General features: G+C 42.6%; 2 protein-coding genes across 2 annotated transcripts in view; both read right to left on the bottom strand.

Annotated features, from left to right (window-relative positions):
• Positions 1-18,575, bottom strand: part of GK5 (glycerol kinase 5) — a 31,065-nt gene extending 12,490 nt beyond the window's left edge. Inside the window, exons 1-6 of the mRNA XM_081190361.1 lie at positions 18,266-18,575; positions 7,950-8,043; positions 6,169-6,244; positions 4,268-4,361; positions 1,565-1,696; positions 987-1,062 (exon numbers count right to left, since the gene is read on the bottom strand). Coding sequence (XP_081046487.1) covers positions 987-1,062; positions 1,565-1,696; positions 4,268-4,361; positions 6,169-6,244; positions 7,950-8,043; positions 18,266-18,382 — 589 coding nt within the window. The 5' untranslated portion in view covers positions 18,383-18,575. The remainder of the gene's footprint in view (positions 1-986; positions 1,063-1,564; positions 1,697-4,267; positions 4,362-6,168; positions 6,245-7,949; positions 8,044-18,265) is intronic.
• A 2,109-nt stretch (positions 18,576-20,684) lies between these two features.
• XRN1 (5'-3' exoribonuclease 1) overlaps positions 20,685-27,517 on the bottom strand; it is a 44,028-nt gene continuing 37,195 nt past the window's right edge. The window contains exons 37-43 of the mRNA XM_081189880.1: positions 26,726-26,848; positions 26,454-26,601; positions 26,086-26,267; positions 25,264-25,377; positions 25,041-25,155; positions 24,357-24,517; positions 20,685-24,018 (exon numbers count right to left, since the gene is read on the bottom strand). Coding sequence (XP_081046006.1) covers positions 23,725-24,018; positions 24,357-24,517; positions 25,041-25,155; positions 25,264-25,377; positions 26,086-26,267; positions 26,454-26,601; positions 26,726-26,848 — 1,137 coding nt within the window. The 3' untranslated portion in view covers positions 20,685-23,724. The remainder of the gene's footprint in view (positions 24,019-24,356; positions 24,518-25,040; positions 25,156-25,263; positions 25,378-26,085; positions 26,268-26,453; positions 26,602-26,725; positions 26,849-27,517) is intronic.

Here is a 27,517-nt window from a genome sequence, read left to right as displayed (position 1 = left end):
ACCTTCAGACCCCTGCCACACACACACAAAAACCTGTCCTCTCTTCTTCCCACCTGCTAAACCAGGAAACCACTCCTGGCTAAGTAAACAACTGCCTCCTCCATCTCACAATAACAAACGGCAGGGCAGGAATTGGAGAGCTAGGGGGTCCACATCCATGCAGAGAGAAGAGACAAGTTACTTGAGTAAAGGAGACCAATGAATTGGGGCAGAGACATGTTGAAAGAAATTAGGAGGAGAGGAGTACCTCACATGAACATTTTTCCACTGCCTAATTCCAGTAACGAAAGTGACAAGGTTGAGAGAAACATGTTAGGGATATGGATTATGAAGGTCAAGAACAAGAGTGTTCATCTCCCCTCACCCCAATATCCCTTTGATGTGACCCCCCCCCCTTTACATGTAAGCACAGCAGATGGGATTAAACAAACATGTCTGCTGCAATCATTTCTAGTTCGGACCTTATTTAGAAGCGCAATATAGGTCTGGAGGAAGTAATTATGTTTTCACAGAGGACCAGGAGAGTGGAAGAAAAAAGATTCAGTAAGGCAAACTTTCAGAAAAGGAAAATTCAGGAAAACTGAGGGATGAGGCAGCAAAGATAATGTGAGATTACAGAATTTAAGCTTTCCACAGGGCAGAATTAGAGCTGCCTCAGCAGAGGAATCTTTCCATTGTTCCTTTCCAGAGTGTACGTATATTGGTTTCGATCCAAATGTTGCATGAGTGGAAGGCTGCTGCTTGTGTAAAATATATTTCTTGTCCCCTCATCCTAGACACCTCCTGAAAAGCTTCTCCAAAGGGATGGAGGAATCCTCTTAAACAGCATGGGTTATGTCACAGATGGGTTGCAATGGGAGGGGGAATTCATTCAGTATCTGGCAGAGAAATCGTGTATGAGCAGAGTCCACTTGCACAACCTTTGGATCCAACTACTTCTTTGCAAGAAGCCATGTGCTTTCTATCTGTTTAATCATCCTTCTCACCTTTGGTCAGTTTATATAGTAGCCACGTGTCAATGGTTCCAAAACAGCAATTGTCATCTTTACTTGCTTGTTCTACCTGAAAGCAAACACATACCAACCGTGTTTTATTTCAAGATGGCAAGTATAACACACTTCAGCGTTAAGTTAAAATAAAATATAATAAAAGCAAAATTGAGCTAAGTAACATTATGTTATCTAGTGTTAGATAATCCCCTTTAGAAGGTTGTGGATTATCTATCAAACCAGTTTACTGCTCAAAAATCTTTTCTGAGTATTCTTTCTTTCTTTCTTTCTTTCTTTCAAAACAACAAGCAGGTGCAATTGCCTCCCAGGTCCTAGGTCCAACACTCTAATTGCTACACTAATAATAAACAGCCTGAGGTGCTTTGGTGGTAAGCTGGTATATAAAGGGGAGTGAAATAAATAAATAAAATCAAGCAGTTGACATTTTCAAATGAAATTTAGCAGATAATACACATTGCTCTATTATGACTACCATCCTGAAAGAGGTTCCTCTGCCGGAATAAAGAGCCAGCCCGTACAAAGCTCATTACAGAGAATAGTAAGACAAGGCTTACCTCCTGTAGATGTTGTAAAATCCAAGCCAGTCTTAAAGAGACATGCTGTGTTGTGAACGTTTGGCAACTCGCTAACAGAAAGCGATCGCTCCGAGTGAAAAAGTGAAAGAAGGAACAAACAGCATGCACTGCCTGTTCCAAAAAAGGAAGAAAGAAAAAAAGATTGAGTGGATAAATACTTGGTATTCTCTCCTATAGGGCTTCTATCAAAACTTCATTTGGGAGGGTTTGGGTGAAATTACCCATACACACAATCTATGAACAAAGCAATTCAAGTGAAGATAATGTATATATAGAAGCAGGGCCTTTTTTTCCAGCCAGAACTCACCGGAACTCAGGCACCTCTCAGGTGGGCACCATTGCCATTATAAGAGAACAAGAGAGGCAAATTTTTCTATTTTCTAGAAAAATAGCACTGATAAGATTTTTATATATGAAAGAGTGAGGGGACAACTTTCAAAGAAACTGCTGGGAGGTTATTGGAACTAGTCCAATATTCTGTACCATGCGAGTCCCAATGAAGTTAGCCTGTTCAGTAACTGGTTGGACTAGCAATCCCATACTGCTCAACGAGAAGCCAACTTGGTTGGCCAGTTCCCAGGTGAGGGGTAGGACCTCTGGCAGCCATTTTGAGAGGTGGTCTATACATGTTGGAGAATGAAGAAATCATGGGGTAGAACTACCTGCTCCACTGCAGGTGGGGAATTGCATGTTTCAAAGTACCCTTGTTTTTTTAAAAAAAAAATCTTCATGCAAACAAAAATCTAATACCAGCTTTGCTGGTTTTTCCTTTGCATGAAGATTTTCTTTTTTAAAAAAATAGGGCAGCAACCTGAATTTTGAAGTGTCGCAAATCATTCTTCTGCCTTGGCACTCTACAATTTCATACCGCTACACATGCAAACCAAGCCCGAGTCTGAATGGAACAGCTGAGTAATTTAACCCAGAGGTAGAAAACGTGGTGCTATCCTGATGTTGCTGGACTTTTATATATGAAAGAGTGAGGGGACAACTTTCAAAGAAACTGCTGGGAGGCTATTGGAACTAGTCCAATATTCTGTACCATGCGAGTCCCAATTTCCACTAGTCCTGGCTAACACAGCCAATAATTGGGGGGATGCAGCCAGGAACTACTGGAAGGCACCACTTTGGTCATCTTCAATTTAATCCCCTTCTTTTCAGAGCTGAGAACGTATCTGTGCACCTCATGAAGACCAGACTATCAACAGCGTCATGCGGGCAAAAGTAACCAAGTCTTGCTTTATAGAATCCGTATAGTTTGAAACCTGGCCCCCAAAGCCAAAATACATGGCACAGAAGGCAAACTGGTGAATAATCGCTGAATGCAACTCCTTGATGGGTGGGAGAGAAGAGATGATTAGCTCCTTCAAGTTGTTATTTGCTCCATATGTAGGGGTTAGGGCAATAGAAGGGCTTTCAATTTCAATTAGGAGAAATCCCCGTCCCACTTCTTCTCTGGTCAAAGTAGCGCCTCACCTCAAAGAAGCATTTAGCTGTAGAAAAATGTTAAGAGATTTATCACTGATCTCCTGATGTGGACTTGGCAATACAGTAGTACCTCGGGTTACATACGCTTCAGGTTACATATGCTTCAGGTTACAGATTCTGCTAACCCAGAAATAGTGCTTCAGGTTAAGAACTTTGCTTCAGGATGAGAACAGAAATCGTGCTCCGGCGGTGCGGCAGCAGCAGGAGGCCCCATTAGCTAAAGTGGTGCTTCAGGTTAAGAACAGTTTCAGTTTAAGTACGGACCTCCGGAACGAATTAAGTACTTAACCCGAGGTACCACTGTATACTAACATGCTTCTTGGCATAGCTGTCAAGTGTCCCTTATTTGAAGGGACAGTCCCTTATTTCAGCGCCATGTCCCGCTGCTGTCTCTTATTGATGGATGTCCCTTAAATGTCCCTTAAATGATGTCCCTTAAATTTCAAAGGAAGCAGCTCCTCTCCCTCCCTCCCTGCCAGCCAGGGAGGAGGGAGGCTCCAACTGTGTTGCTTGGCTGTATTGCTCACCCAATAAGAAGTCTAAGAATGACTGGGGGGTGGAGCTTGCATGCCTTGTGTGCGGCTAGTTAATGCAAGCTGAGGGGTTTTTTGAATGCTGGGCGCCATTTTGTTGCACGTGCTGCTGCAAACTTTGCAGTGCAAAGCCAGGCCGGGGAGCCATCTTAAGTTGAGGCTGCATAGGCCTTGTGGTGCATGTGATTCAGATTCTATTCAGTGGATCCTCTGGTTACAAAGTTGGTTGGACAGTGTTCTCGAAGCTACCAGCATGAGTTTGACCAGACTGCAGGAGGACAGGAAGACTGGAGTGCCTGGAACAGGTGAGGCTGCAGGTCCCTTATTTTGGCTGCTGGTCCCTTATTTTCAAGGCTGCTGGCCCCTTATTTTCAAATCTGTAAGCTGACAGCTATGGCGTCTTGGCAATATACTAACATGCTTCTTGGGAACACCACAACAAATCATAACATTCCTCTTGGTCAGGCATAGGCAAACTCGGCCCTCCAGATGTTTTGGGACTACAATTCCCATCATCCCTGACCACTGGTCCTGTTAGCCAGGGATCATGGGAGTTGTAGTCCCAAAACATCTGGAGGGCCAAGTTTTGGTGCTTTGAAGTCAGGGTATACCTTCATACCTACTCCTCTGTATTTTAGTAAAGGTATCAATGCTACCTCACCTTCATTGTAAGAGATCTGTTCCAGGACTTTACAAGTTCAGCAGCTCTCAAATCTTGCCAGCTTATGAAGTTATGAAAAGGTTTTCCTGTCTTCCTGAAAAAGGCGGAAGAGATCACCAACTTTATGAAAAGTACTCAATGCACAAAGTGCAAGCTAGACCAGTCCAATTATCCCCATACTACTGATTCTGGATTGGGTCAATGTGATGGTGGCAAAAGAGCTGATGCAGATATAACAGTTTGTCTGAAGGCCAGCCAGGTAGTTCATGGCTGGGCAATGATTAGGCATGGTGGTGAATGACACTTACTAAATTTTGCTCACTCTTGGCTCATTTCCAGAAGGAGAAACATAAGCAACTGACTCATGTTGCAAACCAGCAATAAATAACTTCAAACTGCAAGTGGGAGATGGCATGCCTGAATGCAGAAACTCTTTGGTTCATGACCAGGGCTACTGTTCCACTAGTGCAACAAAGTACACTTGTGCAATGGAACTTTTCCCTGCAGCCCACTGTGCACCATCAAAATCCACTCTGGTGTACATTTTGAGGGTGCACATTTTGGGAGAGGAGGGAGAGGGGTATGTGTGCAACACCGCTAATTCACCTGAAATCAAAATGGCTCTATGACCTAAGAGGCAACATTATTTAACCCCACCTGGTTTTAGTAGCACAATCCTAAATTCAATATTTTCTACACATTCATTTATTATTATATTTTAAAATTCATTATATTTGTACACTGCCCTTCAGCCGTAGATCTCAGGACAGTTCACAACATAAAAACACAGGTTTAAACACAAAACACGTAATAAAATACCTAATAAAAACAAGAACGAAAAAGCACAAACAAACCCCTCTCCCCCCATACATCTCATTTAAAAAAAGAGAGCTTTAATGCTGTATGCTGTGCTGTGCTTACATGCATAGAGAATAAGAAGTTTAAGCTACTTATTTGATCACAGAGAATCAGAAGCTTTATTTGCTCTAAAGAAATTTAACCTCTTTTCAAAACCATCCAAGTCAGCTTAATTTTTAAAGTCTCTGAAGCAATGCACACTATGTCCCTGGAACATAATCAGACTTCTGCAAGATTTACTCACTTTACAGTTTAAAAGACTGAATACACCTATTGCTATACCCCTTCTGACAGTTATAACCCACACATAAAGTTGGACTGAGCAGTGTTACCATACTCAAACTGTATGGGTAGTAAGAAGAAGTTGGGCACACAGAACAGAAGTCCCTGCCCGTTTTTCCTCCTTATTTTTGTATTCCAAGCAAAAAAGCCTATCTGGTGAAAACATCTTGAGGTGGTTGATGTCATATTTTAAGAGCAATCAGGAAGCAGCACTGTACTTTGCTCCCATCAGTTCCCATCAGGCAGAAGTTCCACAGAGCCCAGCAAATGAGAGACTGTGTAGAATACAGCAAAGATGTCCTAATAGTCACCTTTAGGTTGGCTGAGGTACTTTCTCTCAACCCCAACATTCCACGGCTACCTGCTCTTGTTTTTTTTTGAGGGGGAGGAACCTACAATTTGCCACCTTCTGTATCTGCATATTAAGTGGCAAATTAGACAGCATATTTAGAAACAGTTCATGTCTTTAAGAGATTGACTGACAGAATAATGTCAGACCATCACTGTAGGTGATGGTCAACCTTTTAAATCTGCCTTTTGAAATAAATGTCATCAGAAAATGAAAGGGTGGGTAAGAGCTCCTTGCTTCTCAACCCTGCAGGAACATTTGATGCAAAGACAGATAGACACATACATACACACACACACTTAGGAGCAGCTACTTCTGCTTCACAGCACAACTGCAGCCTCATCTAAAAACAAACACATTTACAAGCTTGTCTTTGAGGGTTACAAACATCTATTATAACCACTCTACATACTTGTTCCACGTAATGAAAGTTCCTCGCTGTGTCGAGAGTCCAAGGGCAGAAATTTGATTCATTTTCACTCCAGCAGCTAAAAGAAAAATTCAGACACTGAGAAGTGAACTTTATGGAACAACTGCTGTAACGTAGCCTTAGTATCAGAAGCTATTCACCCATACTCATTCATAAAGAATTTCATTCCACTTTATTCAGCAACTAAACAAAAGCCAGCTGTTCATTCAGCTGAACAATATGGCCACTGAAACAGTCTTGGACATGTGATTCAAAGAACATACAGAGTGTTGGGGAGAGTCATGTGCAAAACTTCAAAAAATAAATAAAAATGCTTGCTTCTTTGGCAGTAGGAAGAGATACTTTGCACACACAGCTTTGAATTTTAGTAACACGGACCTGTAACATAATGTCCTAATTAAGTTATATGAGCATTAGAGAACACAGATATTTATATTTGTAAGTAAGGGATCAGGAAGGCTGCGCAAAACCATACCTTCCAGCAAAGCAGAATAAGATTTCATCACATTAAACATTCTCCAACCTTGAGCAGTAAAAGTTGCTTAGTTTTGGCAAGTCTCAAGGGTGAGTGTGTTCCTTTACTAAAAGCAATGAATATGTCTCCCTCTGAACTCAATTTATAGGGCTCGGACAACTTCCCCATGTGGCTGGTGACCACAACCTCACCACCCACACATTCAGAATACATGCAAAGAGGCTCTACACATGCACCAATGTAGATGTGCAGAGATACTTCCCATGAGGGTGGACTCTGATTGGGCCAGGATCCTCCCCTTACTTGGAAGGTTGGTACACATGCAGAGTCCCTCTTCATGTGGTCCTAAAATGGAGATGGTGAGTTGTGCAATCACCAAGTGGCGGGATTCAATTAGGGCCTTCTCGGCAGTGGCGCCCTCTGTGTGGAATGTCAAGGAGATAAAGAACTACACAACTTTTAGAATACATCTGTATCGGGTAGTTTTTAATGTTTGACGTTTTATTATGTTTTTATGTGCACTGGAAGCTGCACAGATGGGTGCGGAATGTAATAACAACAATAACAATAACAATAATAATAATAATTTCTAGTACCGTATTTTTCTCTCTATAAGACACACTTTTTCCCGCCTAAAAAGTAAGGAGGAATGTGTGTGCGTCTTATGGAGTGAATGCAGGCTGCGCAGAAATCCCTCTTGCTGTTCTGGCTTCAGGGATAGCCGCGCAAAGCCTCTTCAACAACATTTGATTCAGAATATTTTTTCTCTTGTTTTCCTCCTCTAAAAACTAGGTGCGTCTTATGGTCAGGTGTGTCTTATAGAGTGAAAAATATGGTAGTTCCTCCAGGTGGTGATCCCAGAATTTTTGTTGAGATACTCCAATATGTGGTCCAAATTAACTGGCATGCATCACAAGGTAACAATGTGGGGTATACAGGCACATTAAATGGGTTTCAATATTATATCCCATCTTAATGCTAATATAGGACGAGTGTTCTTTTGGTAAACCTGGTCATGAGCCATTTGGGGTTTTAAAAGGTTAAACCCTGTACTTTGGGTCTGGAATGCAGACAAAGCACGAGCATCAGTAAACTTCCAAGTAAATACTGTTCTGGCCCAATTCTGGACCCATGGCAACTTCCAGGCCATTGACAGAGTCACATATGACACCCTGCAAAAGTCTATAGCAGGAGGTTACCAGAGCGAGGATACTTGTAGCCAAGCTATCTCCATCCACATAAGGTCACAGGTTTTGGAAGAGCAGCTAATGTTGAGTTTCATGGTTACCTTGAACTGCCTCTTTAACCACACCAACAAATTGTGTCCACAGTCTTTCAGGATCCAGTTCAACCCAACCTGGCCGAGGCTGAACAACTTCCACCTGTTAACAAAAAACAGAATTACCAAGCAATCAGACCCAAAGCCACGAATGCTAGTGGTCTTGAGGAACTTATGCTATGGGAAAGGCCATATAGGTGCAGGGGTACATTTAGATAATCTGACCCCAAACCATTTATGGCCTAAAAAGTTAATAGCACTTTGAATAAGCCCCCAAAATGTATTGATTGCCATTGAAAATGGCACAAAAGTGATACAACACGTTTAGACCTTCTGGAGCTCATTAGTACCCTGTCTCTGTATTTTGCACTAGCTGGTGTTTCTGAGTTGTCTTCAGAGACAACAACACAGAAAGCAGAGTGTTGCAGTTCGCTTTGGAGGTAACCAGACCATGAATGACCAAGCCAAGGCCATGCCAATCTGGACAGGGCTGCAGCTACCCTACCAGCCTGAGGTGGTAGAATGAATTCTGGGCCACTGCAGCTATCAGTGCCTTGGTGGACAGCAATGGATTCAAGAGCACTCCCAAGCTCCATACCTAGTCCTTTGATGGAAGTGTAACCCCACCTAAGACCAGTGTAGTAGTAGTAGTAGTAGTAATAATAATAATAATAATAATAATAATAATAATAATAATAATTTAATAATTTATTATTTCTACCCCACCCATCTGGCTGGGTTTCCCCAGCCACACTGGGTGGCTTTCAACAGAACATTAAAAACAGAATAAAACATCAAACATTAAAAACTTCCCTAAACAGGGCTGCCTTCAGATGTCTTCTAAAAGTCAGATAGTTGTTTATTTCCTTGACATCTGACGGGAGGGCGTTCCACAGGGCGGGCACTACTACTGAGAAGGCCCTCTGCCTGGTTCCCTGTAACTTGGCTTCTCACAGCAAGGGAAACACCAGAAGGCGCTCGGCGCTGGACCTCAGTGTCTGGGCTGAACGATGGGAGGTGAAGACGCTCCCTCAGGTATACTGAGTTTACTTCTTCTGTCCTCATTGATAGATCTCCCGCAGCACAGGGCCTCTGTTTTGTCTGCAATAAGTTTCAGCTTCATCCATTCTAAAACTGTATCCAGGAACCTGTTCATGAGTTCTATAGTATCACTGGATTTTGTAGGTGGAAAAGAAAGATGGAGCCGTGTCTCATCAGTATGCTGATTGGCAGTGCAGTCCAAATATTCAGCTTGACTTTTCTCAGCAGTTTCATATAGACTGTTGGAAGAGCACTGAGAATAAGATGGAACTCAGAGGCACCCCACAAGCCAGAGACGGTGGGATGGAACTGAACTCTCCCAGCACTCTTCTTTGTGAATGGCTCTCCAAGAAGGACCAGAGTTCAAAACCCAGTTGAGACAGAAGGATACTGTGATCACAATACTAGCAAAAGCCACTTGGGAGGTCCAGCAAGACCAAGAAATTCTGACAATAAAGGCTGCCTGTGTGCTTCTTTTACATAATTTGCATCGTTTAAAAATACTCAAAGCAGTGTTACAACAAGATAATTGTAGCCATTGGGAATCAATGTGGAATACGTACATACATAAGTTGTGGGGTTTTGCAGTCCATTTACCGGGCATAGTTTTCACACAAACTTTATGTTCACACTCCACAATGAAAAAAATAAGTTATGCAATTCTTATACATGCAGATTACTGGTTAACTTCTACATGGAGTGAATCTTGATTATTTTAATTATGCTTACCCCAACTTTCCTACCCTCAACACAACTTATATGTCAGTAAAATACAAATTACTGTATTTTAGTGTTGTACAGTGGTACCTCGGGTTATTCGTTCCGGAGGTCCGTTCTTAACCTGAAACTGTTCTTAACCTGAAGCACCACTTTAGCTAATGGGGCCTGCTGCTGCTGCCGCACCGCCGGAGCACGATTTCTGTTCTCATCCTGAAGCAAAGTTCTTAACCTGAAGCACTATTTATGGGTTAGTGGAGTCTGTAACCTGAAGCGTCTGTAACCTGAAGCGTACGTAACCTGAAGCATATGTAATCTGAGGTACCACTGTACTTAAATTGTATTTGTTTCTGTAGGGAATGAAGATCCAACATACATCCTTTTTGCATATCAATGGGTGATGCAAAGAAATCTGGATCAGGTTCAATTCCCTCAAATTTACAATGCTTCATTATCTTGGCTCAGAACAGAGTATAAAGCACCAAAGTGTTAGAAAGCTTTATTAAGATGTTTGACTAGGCAGGAGAGAATCAAGTCATAATTGCAGCAATGTTAAGGAAACGTTGATGAACATTGATGAACTGCCCATAGATGAAAGGCAGTTCACAACATAAAAATACAGCATAAAAACCCCTGTTAAATCTACAGGCATTTTCTCTATCTGAATTCCATAACTTCATATCAAATTAAATACAAATAATGTATGAAAGTGCCAACAAATTGACAATCATTACAAACAACAAAAAGTCAGACTGTCCTATTAATTATTATGAAAACTTTTATACCATATTAGACCACTGCTATATATTAAATTAGTTCCAGTGTAGCTTTATCTGCTGTAACAGTTTATGAGATCCAGCTTTTGCTAGAGCCTTGAAAAATTCCAGAAAAGATTAAAGTTACAGCAGTGTATCTAATGGTATCCTTTGTGCTGACAGAGGGTTCTTGAATCCTGTGGAGTTTTCTGTCAATAGGACAGCAAGAGGGGCAATTTTTGCCAATTCCCCCTCTGCGTCCTTGTGCCCCTGCCCAAAATCTGCTCCAGAGTGTTGGGGGAACCTTTGGAATTGCCTGGGAGGTGAAGGGTGGTGACAGTAGGATGCAACTTGTACAAAGGTGGTTACACTGCCAGAGGGTCAACAATGGCCGACTCAATAAGCAATGCAAGATTATGCTCACTTCTTGCTGCATAAGAAGCTGCCTTATACAGAGTCAGAACATTGGTCAGTATTGTCAGCAAAACAGTCTCCAGGGTTGTAGACAAAGGGATTTCCCAGTCCTGCCTGCAGACTGAACCTGAACCTTTTGCACACAAAGCATTTTAAAGATATAGCTTTGCCCTACTGTAGCTTCCCTTACTGAATTCAATAATGTGACAACTGTTAGTGTTCCAGCTGAGCAGTCATTGTCCAGTTGGTGAAAAAACTAAGGATCAGAAATAGAAAATTTACAGATTTCCCAGTGTTCTTGGCTATAGGAATAAAAAGGACTTGTTTCATACAATTATTGTAAGGATGAATGAGATGACGAATGAACTCAATCCATTTGTCCCATCATTAATAGACACAATTCAATCCACAAATCTGCAACTGCCCTCCAGGAGCATATGGGTCCGCCAGTGGATAGGTAACCTAATCCAAATGGCATGGAGATGCAAACTCTATTGTTACATGCCACTCCAATCTCGGAGCTGTGTGAGATTTCAGGGGTTCCAGGCATCTTTATCCAGGCATTTCCTTTTGGGAAATGAGGCACAGCGGAGACTGTAGTGTCTCTCTGACACAGTGGTGCCTCGCAAGACGAAATTAATTCATTCTGCGAGTTTTTTCGTCTTGCGAATTTTTCGTCTTGCGAAGCACGGTTTCCCATAGGAATGCATGTATTAACGGTTTTAAGAAAAAGGAAACAAACTTGCAAGACGTTTTCCTCTTGCGAAGCAAGCCCATAGGGAAATTCGTCTTGCGAAGCAACTCAAAAAACGAAAAACTCTTTCGTCTTGCAAGTTTTTCGTCTTGCGAGGCATTCGTCTTGCGAGGTACCACTGTATATGGTTTATTTACACATATCTACAACCTGAGCCTTCAACAAAGGCGTTCGCAGCATTAACACCGCAGGAGGCTTCTCCCATAGCCACAGCAACCTTGAACTTAAGGAGACCACAACCACTGCTCTCAGCCACTGATCTCTGACTCTCTCCAGCCTGCTGCTTACAATATCTGTTGCATAACTCCTAATTGCAACTCTGCAATTAAACTCTTCTGCAAAGCCCTTTCCAAGTTTGGGAGGAGAGGGGGTTGCGGGCAGAAATCCCTCCCACATCCCACGCGGGGGCTGGCCTTTTGCCCCCGCGAGATCCAGGGAATCCCCGGGCGTGCCTGCGACCCTGCCCGCCAATCGGCGGGCTGGGGGAGGCGTGGCCTAGCCTACTTAAGGCCAGGCACGCCCGGGGACCGCCCTCTTACCCCTTGCCAGCTGAGCGGTTTTCCCATCCCACCCACACTTAGGTTAGCTAGCTATGACCTTGCTATGGACTCCGGTTGGTCGCCGCAAGGGGCCTGGTAGGAATTTTCCCAATTTGGCGCACTGTCAGCCTTTTGGTTTTTTCGCCTACCTCGTAGCAATCGTCACAACTCCCGCGGTATTGGCGGTTAGGCATTGGCAGGGGTTTATTGTTAGGCAAATGAATGGGGGGGGAAGGAAGCGCCATCACCTTCCCCCAAGGAAAGGGTAGTCCGGTAGAGGACTCCGGGGGGCGTTGCCTTGTCCGAAACCTAGGGAGGTAAGGGCCTCTGGCACGCCCCCGAGCGGTGACACCCGTGGGATCCTAGTTGGCGTACTTCAACAGGACTCCCACGGCTTGTGGACAACCCTTCCCGGTCTCCATGCCGGGTAGTCGATAGGAGCCAATGCCTAAGGCCAATACCTTTCAATTCTGTAATCAATAAAGTTGTGGCCTTTTTATGCCCATTAACCTTAAATAACGTGTCCAGTGTCTTCATTTCACATGGGGGAGGGGTCTTGCCACGCAATTAAACTTTAACCTAATTAAACTCTGATATAAACACTGGCATTGTCTTTTAAACTAACTCTCAGTTGAAGTAAGGAGCCCACTCATTTGCAAATGAGATTTGCCCTGGATTTTTCACTGTCCTAATCAATCCTTACTCCCCCCCCCCCCCGGGCTATCAGCTCGTGCAGGAGGCTAGTGCTGACTTAAGTAGCTGTGGACACATCCAGTGGCTTAGCTCCAATACACACATGGGAGTAGCACAACTCTAGCACTCTAAGCCATAATTAAATTCTCCCCCGCCTTTCCACGAAGCATTAATTAAATTCTAACTATAGCTTGATCCGGAATTTAGGGAGTCTTGCACCCACCAACTTATAACAATGTGAACTAACACTTCCATTTAGGAGATGTCCATATCCAGCTGTTGCAAGCTATACAACTGTGTCAGCTTGATTATTTATACACTAGGCAGCCCTGCTCAGGGAAGTTTTTAACATTGAACGCTGTATTGTTTTTAATACTTGATTGGGAGCCGCCCAGAGTGGCTGGGGAAACTCGGCCAGATGGGCAGGTTATAAGACTCCTGTCTTCCACTGCCTCCCGCAGTTTGGTCAGACTCATGTTTGTAGCTTCGAGAACACTGTCCAACCATCTTGTCCTCTGTCGTCCCTTTCTCCTTGTGCCCTCCATCTTTTCTAACATCAGGGTCTTTTCCAGGGAGTCTTCTCTTCTCATGAGGTGGCCAAAGTATTGGAGCCTCAGCTTCACGATCTGTCCTTCCAGTGAGCACTCAGGGCTGATTTCCTTAAGAATGGATACGTTTGATCTTCTTGCAGTCCATGGGACTCTCAAGAGTCTCCTCCAGCACCATAATTCAAATGCATCAATTCTTCAGCGATCAGCCTTCTTTATGGTCCAGCTCCCACTTCCATACATCATTACTGGGAAAACCATAGCTTTAACTATACGGACCTTGCTTAGAGTAGATCCACTGAAATTAATGGACCTAACTTAGTCATGTTCATTCATTTCAAAGGGTATACTCTGAGTAAATACCACACTATGTCTTTAGGACAGCTGGCCCACAGAGACAATACAGCGCAAGTAAAACTGCTCTCTTTATCAACCTGAACAGGTTAGTTTAGTTGGGTTTGTAAGCAAACGCGCCTCAATAATAATGTATGGAAACAGGTTTCTAGTCAGAAAGCCATAGCTCAAATTAAGTTTGGGTCACAAGTGAGATTAAGGTGTCATACACCACTGCCAAGTACAAAGTTAGGGAGTTCTGCTTTTGATTGCATCTGGGGAAATGTTTCTGACCTATATAGAAGTGAGGAATGTACAGAGCAAACAAGAAATTCAACTGGTACACAATGGCTGGTTACGACACTAATCCACACAGTTCTGCTGGTGTCTTGTTGCAGCTCTAGTTGAAGTACCCAGTGCTGCTATCGAGGATGCTTAGTGGGACCAGCTTACATAAGGTGAATCAGTTGATGTGGACAAGGTGCTGATGGCAATGCATCTGACCACATGCCCCCTTGACCCTGTCCCTTCTGGCTGAGGGGGCCTGACTGGTTGGGTCCAGAGTGTGGTTAGTGCTTCATGGTATGAGGGGCTGGTCCCTGCAGAAATGAAAGAGGCAGATACATAGAAAAACGAAGTACCGTACTTTGTGTTAGCAACAGAGGAAGATGGATTCATTCAGACTATGAAACTTTTACGCAGATGGCATACCCCTGACAGGCAAACAAGAACTATGCAACGCAAGACAAAACATTAGGAGTTGGCGAAATATAAACGCCATTACAAATTTTCTAACAAATCCAACAGCTATTGCACATGCTTCCAAACCTCTATGAACATTTGAAAATCTAATTACAAGCACTAACGCAAAATCGAAGCCTATATTATCAATAATTATGAAATAATTAGTGACACGCAATTAGGCCAAACAAATTTGATATAACATAGTCGAGAATCAGATCTAGAGACAGTAATTGGGGGGGGGTAGATTGGCAGAGCCTGTGGGCTAAGAAGCTATTAAAGTCAGCATCCATGCTTTTATAGGAAAATACTCTGAAGCTTCTACATTGTTGTTGTCGTTTAGTCGTGTCCGACTCTTTGTGACCCCATGGACCAGAGCACGCCAGGCACTCCTGTCTTCCACTGCCTCCCACAGTTTATTCAAACTCATGCTGGTAGCTTCGAGAACACTGTCCAACCATCTCGTCTTCTGTCATCCCCTTCTCCTTGTGCCCTCCATCTTTCCCAACATCAGGGTCTTTTCCAGGGAGTCTTCTCTTCTCATGAGATGGCCAAAGTATTGGAGCCTCAGCTTCAGGATCTGTCCTTCCAGTGAGCGCTCAGGGCTTATTTCCTTAAGAATGGATACGTTTGATCTTCTTGCAGTCCATGGGACTCTCAAGAGTCTCCTCCAGCACCATAATTCAAAAGCGTCAATTCTTTGGCGATCAGCCTTCTTTATGGTCCAGCTCTCACTTCCATACATCACTACTGGGAAAACCATAGCTTTAACTATACGGACCTTTGTTGGCAAGGTGATGTCTCTGCATTATCACCTTTGAGATATAGTCACCTCAACAAAGCTATTTCTCTTCTTTGCTGGAGAGGGTGTAAAGAGGTTAGAACCACTATACATATGTAGCAGGCAAGTGACTAATTACAGCCATTTTGGAAGAATGTTGTTGATTAACATTCTGATTACAAATAAAATTAGTACTGTTAACCAGCTCTAAAAGTGAAAATGACAATCAAAGAATTAGTTACTTTTCTTTTAGCAGCAGCTTGACAATGTCTTGTCCAAAACTGGGAATCTTTGGAACATTCACAAATGTCACAATGGAAACAAAAGATTAGGACTTTGGAATTACGTTTTCCCATAGGAATCTGTGTTCTGGGGTGAGTAGGAGAAATGTGCGAAGGGGGTGGTGGTGTTACGTTCTCATATTCCTTTAAAAAAAATATAAATAGCATATATTTTAAAAAGAAAAAGAATCAACAGAGTCACATTCCCCTTGTCCCTCCCCCATTAAAAGTTAACAGGTAAGGGGTTCCATAACTGCTTTTTAAGCTGAACTAAAATGTAGCTGGACAGCCTTCTTTTAAGCACACCTGCTTGAGAAGTTTACTAAGAAGATATTTGCAACTGGACAGTAGTTATCACAAAACTCTGGGCCCAAGTGGGGCTTCTTGAGAAGGGTCTTACCATAATTGCTTTCTTCATGCAGGTGACACCACACCATCCCACAAAGAACCATTAACCCCCTGACTCCTTCAAGTGTGTTGTTACAGGCATGTATAGAATTGCTACCTAATTTTCTAGTACATCACTTTGTCTTCTTGTCATAGACACACATGGGTGCAATCCTAAGCAACAATGAATTCAGCAAAAATTATTTCTCAGTAAACATGTACAGGACAACACTATTTAAAGGTATTTTGAATAATAAGTAATCCTTCATAGAGGTAAACAAATGCACTCAGTTAATTAGTTTCTTCCTTCTGTCATTAAACACTTAAGTTTAATCATGATAACAAGTGTTGCAATTAAACTAGTTTGCAAATAACACAAGGCTACACCACAAGTTATGTGAAGTATAGACTGTATTTTTTGCTCTATAAGACTCACTTTTTCCCTTCTAAAAAGTAAGGGGAAATGTGTGTGCGTCTTATGGAGCAAATGCAGGCTGTGCAGCTATCACAGAAGCCAGAACAGCAAGAGGGATTGCTGCTTTCACTGCGCAGCGGTCCCTCTTGCTGTTCTGGCTTCTGAGATTCAGAATATTTTTTTTCTTGTTTTCCTCCTCCAAAAACTAGGTGCGTCTTGTGGACTGGTGCATCTTATAGAGCGAAAAATACGGTGCTTTAAAGGGCATGCTAACAATTGTCTCTATTTAACAAAAAGCAGCTCGGAGACAGTTGTATCTGAGTTGGGATCACGCTGCAGAGAAACTTTCTTCCTTGTGCCACTTTCCCATCAAAAGTCCCCTCCCCCAACTGATGTTTGACCTTAAATATCAGCATCAAGTGATAAATTGCAGCAGGGAAACCCTCTTCCCATTAACCCAGCTTAAGTACCCACAGCTGCTTTTCGTAAAAGAGAAGGGGTAACTGGAAGCACACATTTAATGCAACATGCAGTTTGAGCCAATCAGATCACTCTAAGTGCCATTATCCTAACCCTATGCAGTGGTACCTCGGGTTAAGTACTTAATTCGTTCTGGAGGTCTGTTCTTAACCTGAAACTGTTCTTAACCTGAAGCACCACTTTAGCTAATGGGGCCTCCCGTTGCTGCCGCGCCGCCGGAGTACGATTTCTGTTCTCATCCTGAAGCAAGTTCTTAACCTGAGGTACTATTTCTGGGTTAGCGGAGTCTGTAACCTGAAGCGTATGTAACCTGAAGCGTATGTTACCCAAGGTTCCACTGTACTATATAGTTCCTTGAACTGATAAATGTAGGCTAGGACCATGCTGACAGAAGGTAAACATGCATTGCAACATGTCAGCTTACTGGTACTTGGAAACAGTTGCATCAACAAGCACCAAGGTGCACGTCCAGACAAAATGTGCACAGCCTGTTCGATAACCAATTAATCTGCAATAGGAATCTCTGAGCTACCGGTATGTTGGTTAGTCCTCTGAAACATCCCAAACTTTCCAAACCCAAGTCTGCTTTTGCCTTTCAAATTCAGCTTGTGTGATTTATTTTACAGACATGGGGGCGGGGACAGGAACTAACAGCAAAGAACAAGAATCCTTATACTGCGGATTGCGCAAACCAGTTCATTAAAACTCACTAACAAATGGTTTTTTTCCCCCAAGGATGAGCTTCCTGCTCTTCAACACATTGGCTCAGCAACACAGTGCTACGCTTCATTAGGTTCTTTGTAGTAAACAATTTTTTTTTTGCGCAAGTCCTACAGTAGGCTCCAATACCCACAGGGTCTCCCCCATTCTTCCCTTCCCGTTGATCTAGTAATCAAGAAGATTGCTATGCTACCACCATTTACCACCTCTGTACATGATGCTCTCATGTGCCTATGCGTGGTAGAAGGCTGGCACATTCATCCTCCACAGCAATCAGAGCCTGCAACAAAAGGTTGCGGTACACGAGCCAGTTTGACTAATGAGTGACTGGTGGAAGCATCAGGGAACTAACCGAACAGGAGCCAGGCTTTGTTTTGTCTTTGGGATGGAGGGGAGAAGAGAGAAAAGAAAGGAACAGGAAGGAGAAACACGCAAAGCTCAGCTGATAGAGCAGGAGACTCATCCTTCATGCAAAAGGATTCCTGCATTGCGGGGGGCTAAACTAGATGGCCCCCTTCCAGCTCTAGGATTCTGTGATCCTGGGTACAATCCTAGGCATATCACTCCCAGGTAAGTGGTTAAAGAGGCTGCACTCTTACGTCTGTGTTTGTCCACAGGAGCAAAGTAGGGCTTATTTCTAGGTAGACACGCGTTAAAATCGAGCTGTACCTTCTGACGCGGCTTGTATCCCCCCCTCCCGCCCTTCCTCCCCACCACAGCTCCCACCTGCATAGCTTTGGCTCCCTTGAGCACCGCCGCCTTGTCGTAAACATGGCACCGTATCACCGTGCTGCCCACGTCCACACCCAAGATATACTTCTCCGCGGTTGCAGGCGAGGCCATGGCGGCGTCCTGCTCTTCCGAGTCTCGCTGCCGTCGCCCCTCCAGAACCGGGCGCCCGAGCTCCGCAAAGGCACCCAGGCGCTTTTAAAAGCTCCCCGGGAGGAGGAAGGCGAGGGACGCAGCCGCCGCGCCGACGGCGGGCGAGAGAGCAACGCCTCTCCATGCAGGGCGGGACTCCGGGGAAGAGAAAGCGGCCAAGGTGGAGGCGGCAGCGGCGGCCGGCTTTGAACGCCAGCAGTGATTGCGAAGGAGAGGAAGGCGGGTAGGTGTAGGAAGGGGCGGCGTGGCGAAAGCGGAGCGCCGCCTTCCTGGTGCGCCGGAGGGCGCGAAGGCGCCTTTGCAGAGGAGGCCCGGCCTGTTTTGAAACGCCAGGCCCCCCCACACCAAGGGGTTGAAGGGCCAAGGTTTGCAGTTTCCCGCCCCACTTTTTCGTGGTTTCCAGGGCAAGCAGTTAAATCTCAGAGGGTCAGGTGCCAACTTGGATAAGATATTGGGGGGCAGGTATAATAATAATTTATTATTTGTACCCCGGCCATCTGGCTGGGTTTCCCCAGCCACACTCCCAACAAAGATTAAGAATACATTAAAATGTCACACATTAAAAACTTCCCTGAACAGGGAAGCTCCACCCCACACAATCACAAAATGTGGCACACTATATGAAGAGCAATGCCTAACAACTTTGGAGGGGGGCTTGGCAGAGACCTCAGCCCCTAGGAGTTGGCTCCTATGTCCAGCGTCTTGGTCTGGCAGTGGCCACCCAGTTGCCTCTGGGAAACCCGTGAGCAGGACCTGAGGAGGAGCACATTCTTCCCTCCTACTGCCTCCGGCTTTGCATGACTAGTATGTAGTCATTTGCAGCCTTGCCCTCCCTGAATTTGCCTCATCCTCTCTCAGAGCCGTCCAAGTTGATGGCCATCACTGACCTCCTTATGCAAGTGGGTTCCGTGCGCTGCGTTCTTATTTTTATCCTGCCCTCAATCTTCCAGTCTTCATTAGATGTCCAGGAGTTACTGTGTTATGAGAGGGGGAGAAAAAACTTCGCTCTAGCCCCTTCCTCCATGCCATACAAAATTTTAATCATGCCACCCCCCTACTCACCTTTTCTCTAAACTTGCAGTGCAGTTTTCAGCGCAAAGCCGGAAAACAGTGGGGCCCTTTGCAAACAAAACTGATATCCGAAAATTGTAGAATGTGCTAGACAGTTGAGAACATTCCTGCATTGCATTGGACTGGATGACCCTTGGGGTCTCCACCAACTCTACAATTCTGATTCTTTCAGTTGCAAAACAATAAACTGAACAGCTTCTGAACACAGTGACAAATTAGTGTCTCATGAAAGACAGAAGGAACTCAACTGCCTATAAATGAAACTTTGTTACAAACATACTGCCTTACGAACACGTTCAGTTTTTTCCAAGAGCACACTCTGAGGCAAACTCAAACCTCAAACTCAAACCTGAGATATTGTGTACTCTGGATTCCCTCTGAAGCAATAAATGTATTTTCAGTGTGAACCACTGAGGAAACATTATGGTCAAAATGTGTTTGGCAATTCAAAGTTTTATTATCTGCAATAGGGTGTTGTTACTTTATCTTCTGCCTTGCAATATACACAGTGTAAAATCTGCAGTTTTTGAGAGTCCTCTCTTTGCACTTTTTGGTGTTGGTCAGGAGACGTTACTCTTTGATTCAGGCTACAAAGATGTTTACAGTATTTCAGAGGTGCTTTTACAGAGCGCTTACAGTATTTTAAACATTTACTAAGCATTTGGGCAGAAAGCTGATTGCGTGCATTCCAGCTTCCACCTGATATATCTTTGGGGCATTAAATACTGGATTAGTCAAATTGCAAATAGCATAGCCTGAATATCCAGCCCTTCTCTCTCTCTCTCTCTCTCTCTCTCTCTCTCTCTCTCTCTCCTCCTGGGGCTGCGTTCATAAACTGCTCTTGTGCATACAAACCCTGCATACTCAGACCACGTCCATTTGTTTGCCCTAACATTAGTCACATTTAGAGTGGTAATTCAAGGCATATTATCCCCACTCCCTTACATTTCTCCTACAAAGAAGCAGTTTTAGTGTGAATGAACTGAATTGTACCTCTCCTGCCACTCTCTAGAAAACAAATGGCCAATCTTAACCTTAATCCAAGATTGCATCATGACTATGCAAACTTAAGTTTTATGGTTTATCTTAAGAACAAATTACCGCAAACCCCCACAACCAAATAGAACATGCAGTTTAAGCCATGTCTGACGTAATTCTTCCAATGAGAAATAAACATACCGAAACTCAAAAATTTTGTTTACATTTTTATTCCAAGCAGACAAGGCCAAGTCTTTTATAAAATTATTGTATTAAAGTTCTCCAGAGTATTTAATCCATATGATTTATTCCTTCAGGGTATATTGTACATTTATATTTAAAAATACTTTTGCACAGCTACATGCTAGAATTCTGAAATGCACAACACTATACACAAAAATACACTCCATATTAATCATGCCAGTTTTAAACATTTCACTTTGGCAGATAGACAAAAGTTCTTTTTAAAAAAGAAACTATAAAAATGTGCACAAAAAGTCTTCCCTTTCAGATCTTAATAAAATACTGCTCTGTACAAGATCTTAATGAAAATTTCCAGCATTTACAAAATACATTTGAGAGAAATAAGCCATATAACTTTATTTAAAAAAAACAAGCAAAAATTCTATAAGCCAATTATTTATGTTTTAGAGATTATGTATCGAAAAACTGGGCAGTGGATATAAAGAAACTGATACTAATCCTGCAGATTATAGAGAATAGAAAACAGTGAAACAGGTACAATGACAAGTATAGATGGGAACCAGGCTGGTGAAAATTGGATGGGCATTTTTATTAGAATGGAAAACAAAGAAGCCCTGTTCAATAGGTAACAACAAACACGAGAATTTTGCTGGTTCTAAGATACACATAAATCTTCAGGGTGTCTATTTCTATTATGCTGGCAGCAGGGTCCATAAAAAGTCCTACAGAATTTAGCATGTTAGAAGCAATTCCAGTGCCTGCATTAAGGGTCAGGTAACCATATATATATACCCCAAAGATGTAAACAAATGAAAATTTTATGTTGTTTAAGAGACTCGATAGTAAAATAAATCAGTTCTCACTTCCATGGGAGTCCACCTTATTCATTCTCTAGAGACTGAAGTCAAGTTACCAGGCAATATGATCTGAGAAAATAATTTAAACTATACCAGTGAGAACAGTATGACAGACCTTGTCAAGGGAAATATGGCCAGACTGTCCTGAGTTTAAGTGCTTTAAGTCCCATTAAGCATGTATTTTCGCTCTTAAATGGAAAGCAGTGAGGAAAGCACTTTTCACCTTAACAGGAGCACTTCACATGCAGCAAAGCAACAATGCCCTAAAACAAAGGAATGCAACCCCAGCGGAGAGGAACCTGTGGCTCCAATGTACAACCAGAAGCCTTAAAGCAAGCAAGGAAAATCAGGCTTCACTTCTACCAACCATCAGTAGTAAAGTCAAAGCCTGGTGGATCATCTGTTGCAGCAGAGTTCTGTAGAACCCGCTGGTGCCATTAGCTGATAGATGATAAGAGCTGAAGCCTGCTTATCAGCTGCATGAGTGAGTTCCCCAATACCTACAGAAAACAGCTGATGGGCGTGAAGTTGAAGCCACAGGCACTTTAATTAAGAGCATTATACAAGGCCCTTTGCAAGCTCTGTGTGGTGCGCTGAACATCCAATCTCCTGATGTCAGATGACTGACACCTGTCAAGTTTTGCCTCCTGGACTAGGATTTGGCCTGTGGAGCCAAAAGGTTCCCCACTGCTGCACAGTACTACTAGAACATGAAAATTAATCTACATGACAAAAAATAATAATTCCATACTATATAGTTTGAAGAGTGTTACCAAGTTGGGTTTTTGTGTGCTTTGGTTACGGTGCAATTTTAGATTTAAATAGCTCCATGATACATAGAAGTGGAGCTAAGATTGCACCTAGGGTACTGTTGCAACACTATTTTCCTATATAGAGGTTAATCTATGCTATTTGAGGCAGGGGGTGGGGGAGTATTGTGTGACCCACAGCAGCTTAGCTAGTTTCTCTTTTAAGAAATTGTGGCATTTAAAAAATAAGTGATAAAAAGTATCCTTCAGGCTGGTATTTTACATATCTCAGATTATGAAACACTAATTTGTGCTGAAGAACAAGTAGATCATAGGAAGGCAGCACAGTAGAACTAAAACAGCACAGCAGAATGAAGACAATTTGAGTCTGAATACGAATTAGACTGGGTTGTCTTCTAGCTTACACACATACTAATTTGGAATATTTGGGAAGATTCACCATTATTTCTGAAACTGTACTATTTAAGGAATCATGCTTTGGTGATACCAGATCCAAGGAGTATATACTATTTCAGAACAATGAAAGTGCTTTAAAAAAAGCAGAGCCAGATCTGTTGTGGAGGCTGCACATTAGTAGAGAAGCGTACAGGAGTCATTCCCAAAACTACAACTTGTTACAGTGATGAGGTACCTCTTATTCTGTAAAAAGGGGGAAACCAACATGGTCTTCTTCAGATGTTGTTAGACTGCAGTTCCCATCATCTCTCACCATTGGCCATGCTGGCTGGGAGTAATAGAAGCTGGAGTCCAGCAACATCTGGAAAGCACAACATTTTGTCTACTCCTGCTGCAAATCCCTGAAGCATTTGTTTGCTCTGGCTTCCTCTGTCAGTGGCTCATTTGTGGTGGCATTTAGTTAAAGATAGTTTATTACAATAGTCCAAGTTATTAAGCTGCTTTGGCATAACTCCTGGAAATGAACCTTACATAAAGTCAACTGGCAATGCCACAATAGTTAAAATCTATGCACACTGTATCAGATCAAAAAACCTGAAAAATCTAAAAATAAAGTATACCAGTTACATATAAATAAATTGCTTTTAGAAGTTATTATATCATTAAAAACAAGACATCAAGAATTATGCTTTGCATTCGTTGAGGACTTTTATATGTTGGTTTAAACAAAGCTATTTCTCAATTAAGACGGCCAAGTCAGTATTATTGCTCCACTTCTGGGACAGTACACAAACCCCACTTTTCAGACTGAGGCATGATGGACAGGGTTGTTACTTTAACTCAAGAGTTTCTTGTGTTTTACAGCACATTAAATCAAGCTCTTCAGTGAACATAATTGTTTTCATTGTGACTGACAGAAAATATTTACAGTTCAGAACACCTTTCAAATTATTATGGTTACATTTTTTAAATAATATTTATTGGTTTTATAACACTAACGAAATGTAAAGTAATCCATGACCCATACTTATTCTGAAGATTTGGGTGCACCAAAATTGACAGCCAGTTTTCTGGGCTTTCGCTTGGTAGACACATTTGGTATTGATTTCTTACGAGATGCAACCAAGCTTGAAGGAGCCATTTTCTCTTGGAAAGATGGAGCAGCTTGATGAGACCTTAAATGTTCTGAAGAAGCATCCTGTGGGTTCATTTTTGTAGTGTCGATGCTTGACTGTTCATTCTTTAACTGCACATTTTGAAGAGAACCTGGGAACTCCTTTGGCTCAACATTAGTCTTGCTGGCAACCCTTTTCTTAGTTACCTTAAAAAAAAAAGAGGTTTAGTTTTCTAACATGTGAGAAGCATATGTAGAAGAAGAAGAAGAAGAGTTTGGATTTGATATCCCGCTTTATCACTACCTGAAGGAGTCTCAAAGCGGCTAACATTCTCCTTTCCTTTCCTCCCCCACAACAAACACTCTGTGAGGTGAGTGGGGCTGAGAGACTTCAGAGAAGGGTGACTGGCCCAAGGTCACCCAGCAGCTGCATGTGGAGGAGTGGAGACGCGAACCCGGTTCCCCAGATTACGAGTCTATCGCTCTTAACCACTACACCACACTGGCTGTGTGTGTGTGTGTGTGTAGCTGCTGTCAGATCTTACCTGCAAGGGTATAAACTGATTGTGTGCACCAGCTGGTACAGTGCCCGCAAAAGGCATATTCCCAGGATAGGAACCAGGAAAGTAAGGTTTCCCATGGACTGGAACTGGTGCTCCCCATGGCACTGGGCCAAACGCATGAGGTGGTGAAGGAAACAAATTAGCTGCGAAAACAATAAGTTCATTATAGATTCCAGTATTAACTAAGAAAAATGGGTAGCTACTCTTTCAAAGCCTCCCTCCCTCCACTTCCGAATGGAATTCAGAAAGGAAATTTAGCTGCTAAATTTAGCTCATATATTTCATAATAACTGAATTGGAGAAAAAGGTGCATTCTTTATGGAACCCCAAAGACAACTTTTTGAGACACTAGAGATCAATGCATTCAATACTTTCCCCTCTCACTGTGAGAAAAAATGATGCAACTTGTCTCACAAAGAACACTAGATTCTTTTTTAAGTCCTAAAAACTTTAGGACTTTGTTTATAAAAACTTAGGGTGCTGTTTATAAAATTAATCTATATAGAATAATCAAATTATATACAATTATTAAAGAAAGCAGTGTTGCTGATAAGGACTAGCAGTTTGCTACTATGCAACTTCTACAAAAAGTTAATTTGCTTCCAACTATACCGTATGAAAAACATGCATTTACACACACAGGAAGTTAAAACTGATTAAACGTACCGGTGTGCTGCGTGAAGACTGGAGGAATGGATCCAGGAGGCACAATAGCTCCCATGGGTTGATAATTTGGAAATACAGGCGGTGGTGGCAGAGGAAAGTTCATCCCGAGAGAACTCTGTATGAAAAAGGGTACTTAACGTTTGTGATACAGGAAGCATGACTAGCTAATAAATGGAGATGAGCATTCTAAGGTTTTATAAAGCATTTTGACTGCTGGTCTCACCAATTGCTGCAAAGCAAAAAGTGCTGCTTTCTCCTTAGCTTCATTTTCAGAGTGACATTGAGGTCCGTGTACTAATAAGCCATTGGATAGCTTTACTTGGCAAACTGTCATCGTCTATGGAAGAAAATAAGACAAAGCAACTGTATTTTCTATATAGCATACTGCAAACAGACTGCTAAATGGGGAGATTTATACAAAGGGTGGGCAATTTATTTGCCTTCTAACAGAGTTTCCTATTGAAGATTAGCCAAGTATCCTTCTGTCTAATGTCACCAGTCTACAGCTTCCATCATCCCTGGCCACTGGCCATTCTGGCTGGGGAGTCTAGCAGCATCTGGTGGGCCCCCTGCTGGCTACCCTGGTCTAAACGATGAAAAATGGGGAGCAGCTCTCACCCCTGTCCCTGGGGACACTGACAAATAACTTCTCAGCATGAACCCAGAAATTGCCTACTCAGACAATGAAATGATTCTCTCTACTCTTTTTATACCTATGTGTCCATTCTTTTAATCTCCTTTTCCATTCCACCCCACTGCCTGGTTTATTCTTTGCCCCAATTCCCATGTCGCTCAGCAGTCAATAGCTGTCAAGTGCTCATTAGCCTGTTTTGCTTTCCCCTTTATTTTTAGGGTAGTTCATAAAGGTATTTTGTCCCTTGCAAATCTCAGAATGGTGATGCCTCCTCCTTGCATGTGGGTGGAACAATTTGTCTCTATTTCTGCAAGCACATTTAAGACTTGAACTGGAAATAAAAGAGATTATGGGTTGGGTTTGTTTTTTTGTTTGCATACTACACAGATCTGCTATTTGAAGCTAAGTTACCTGTGGTGTTCTAAGAAATGAGAAATCGGGCTGCAGCATTCCAAGAAGGGAACAGACACGAGAAAGCTCAGATACTGGAGTGGATAATGAGTTTGGTGGTCCAAGAAGTGGGTGGCCTCCAACCTCCATGCCCTGAGTGTTCTGAGGTCCTGCAGTGCCAGGGGATTTGTTCATGAAAGCAGCTATCAATGAGAATAAATACATGTAATCTGTACCATGTTTGAATAAATGAACCAGAGTACAGTACTTTGTTTAATTTGATTGAATGTTAGATGTTCAAAAGGTATTATATAATCAATAAACATTAAACTTAAATCTGCATAGCACAAACCATTTATTCAATTATAGAACAAAGCTTTTATACATACCCATCTTTTTGGCATTGGTATGTTGTGAGGCAGGCACACACGAATCCTGCCTGCAAGTTGGAGCAGACACTTCATTTGCCACTGACTTTGCTTCTGCTGTGTCAGAACCATCTATCTTCAAAATTTCTTTGAGCATCTGTGTTCCTTTCTTTAAAAAAAAAAGCAAACAGCATTTATATATTGTATAAATTGAGAATTTTATCATAGAACTCTGTACATTAAATGCATCCAAAGTTAAACCAATGAAGTCAATTCCAAAGCAGCATACAAACCATAGCAAAAGACTGTGGAGACAAGTGTTCTTCATTAGTTGGTTCCTTGGGATATGACCGTGGCACCTCTTTTTCTTTGAAAATTTTCAAAGACGCCAAAATGTCTTCAAGTTCAGATCCGTTCTAAGGAATATATAGATATATACATATATGAAAGAATTAGAAGAGCAAAACTCAGAGAAAGGAATCTACTGCCCATTTCTCTTGCTTCACAAGTCACTTACACAGCCAGGAAGGCGTCCTGGGTCATCAAAGACAGTGGGCAGCTTCTTTGAAGTAGCCTTTCTGATATGTTAATCTTAGGGCGTTAATCTTAGGGCCAAGAAACAGATCTCACATAAAGGTGATAATGATCGCTGTCCTCCTGGCCATCCTTCTTATCATGTATATTGCTTGTTTATCACCTCCGGGGTGTCTTTGTTTACCCCGTGCTTAATTAGTTTTGGTAGTTTAACTTTGTCCTCACGTGGGGTCTGTTGAAATGCTCAGAAGAAATCTGATTGGTTCTTATGAACACTCTGTAAAAAGTTCTTTTGTGAATAAAACGACCTGGGCCGAGGGGCTAGGAGGGAGACAGAGAGACACGATTATACGCACCCTTCCCAGAGTCTTGCTGGTTCAAGCCTCAGTGTGTATTCTTATTATTCAGAGTTCAATCCTTCCTTTACTTTGAGAACGTCTCAGGGTCCCTTTACCTTTAAGGTACATATTACTTAAAAGGTCTCCCCCATTCACTGCAAAGTCTGGAAGAATTTTGCCCGTGTCTCCACTGTGTGCCTAGAGTTCTCTTCA

The sequence above is a fragment of the Podarcis bocagei genome, assembly GCF_964188305.1.
Source record: "Podarcis bocagei genome assembly, chromosome: 4".
Classification (NCBI taxonomy): domain Eukaryota; kingdom Metazoa; phylum Chordata; class Lepidosauria; order Squamata; family Lacertidae; genus Podarcis; species Podarcis bocagei.
This window is presented reverse-complemented; position numbering and strand designations above follow the sequence as displayed.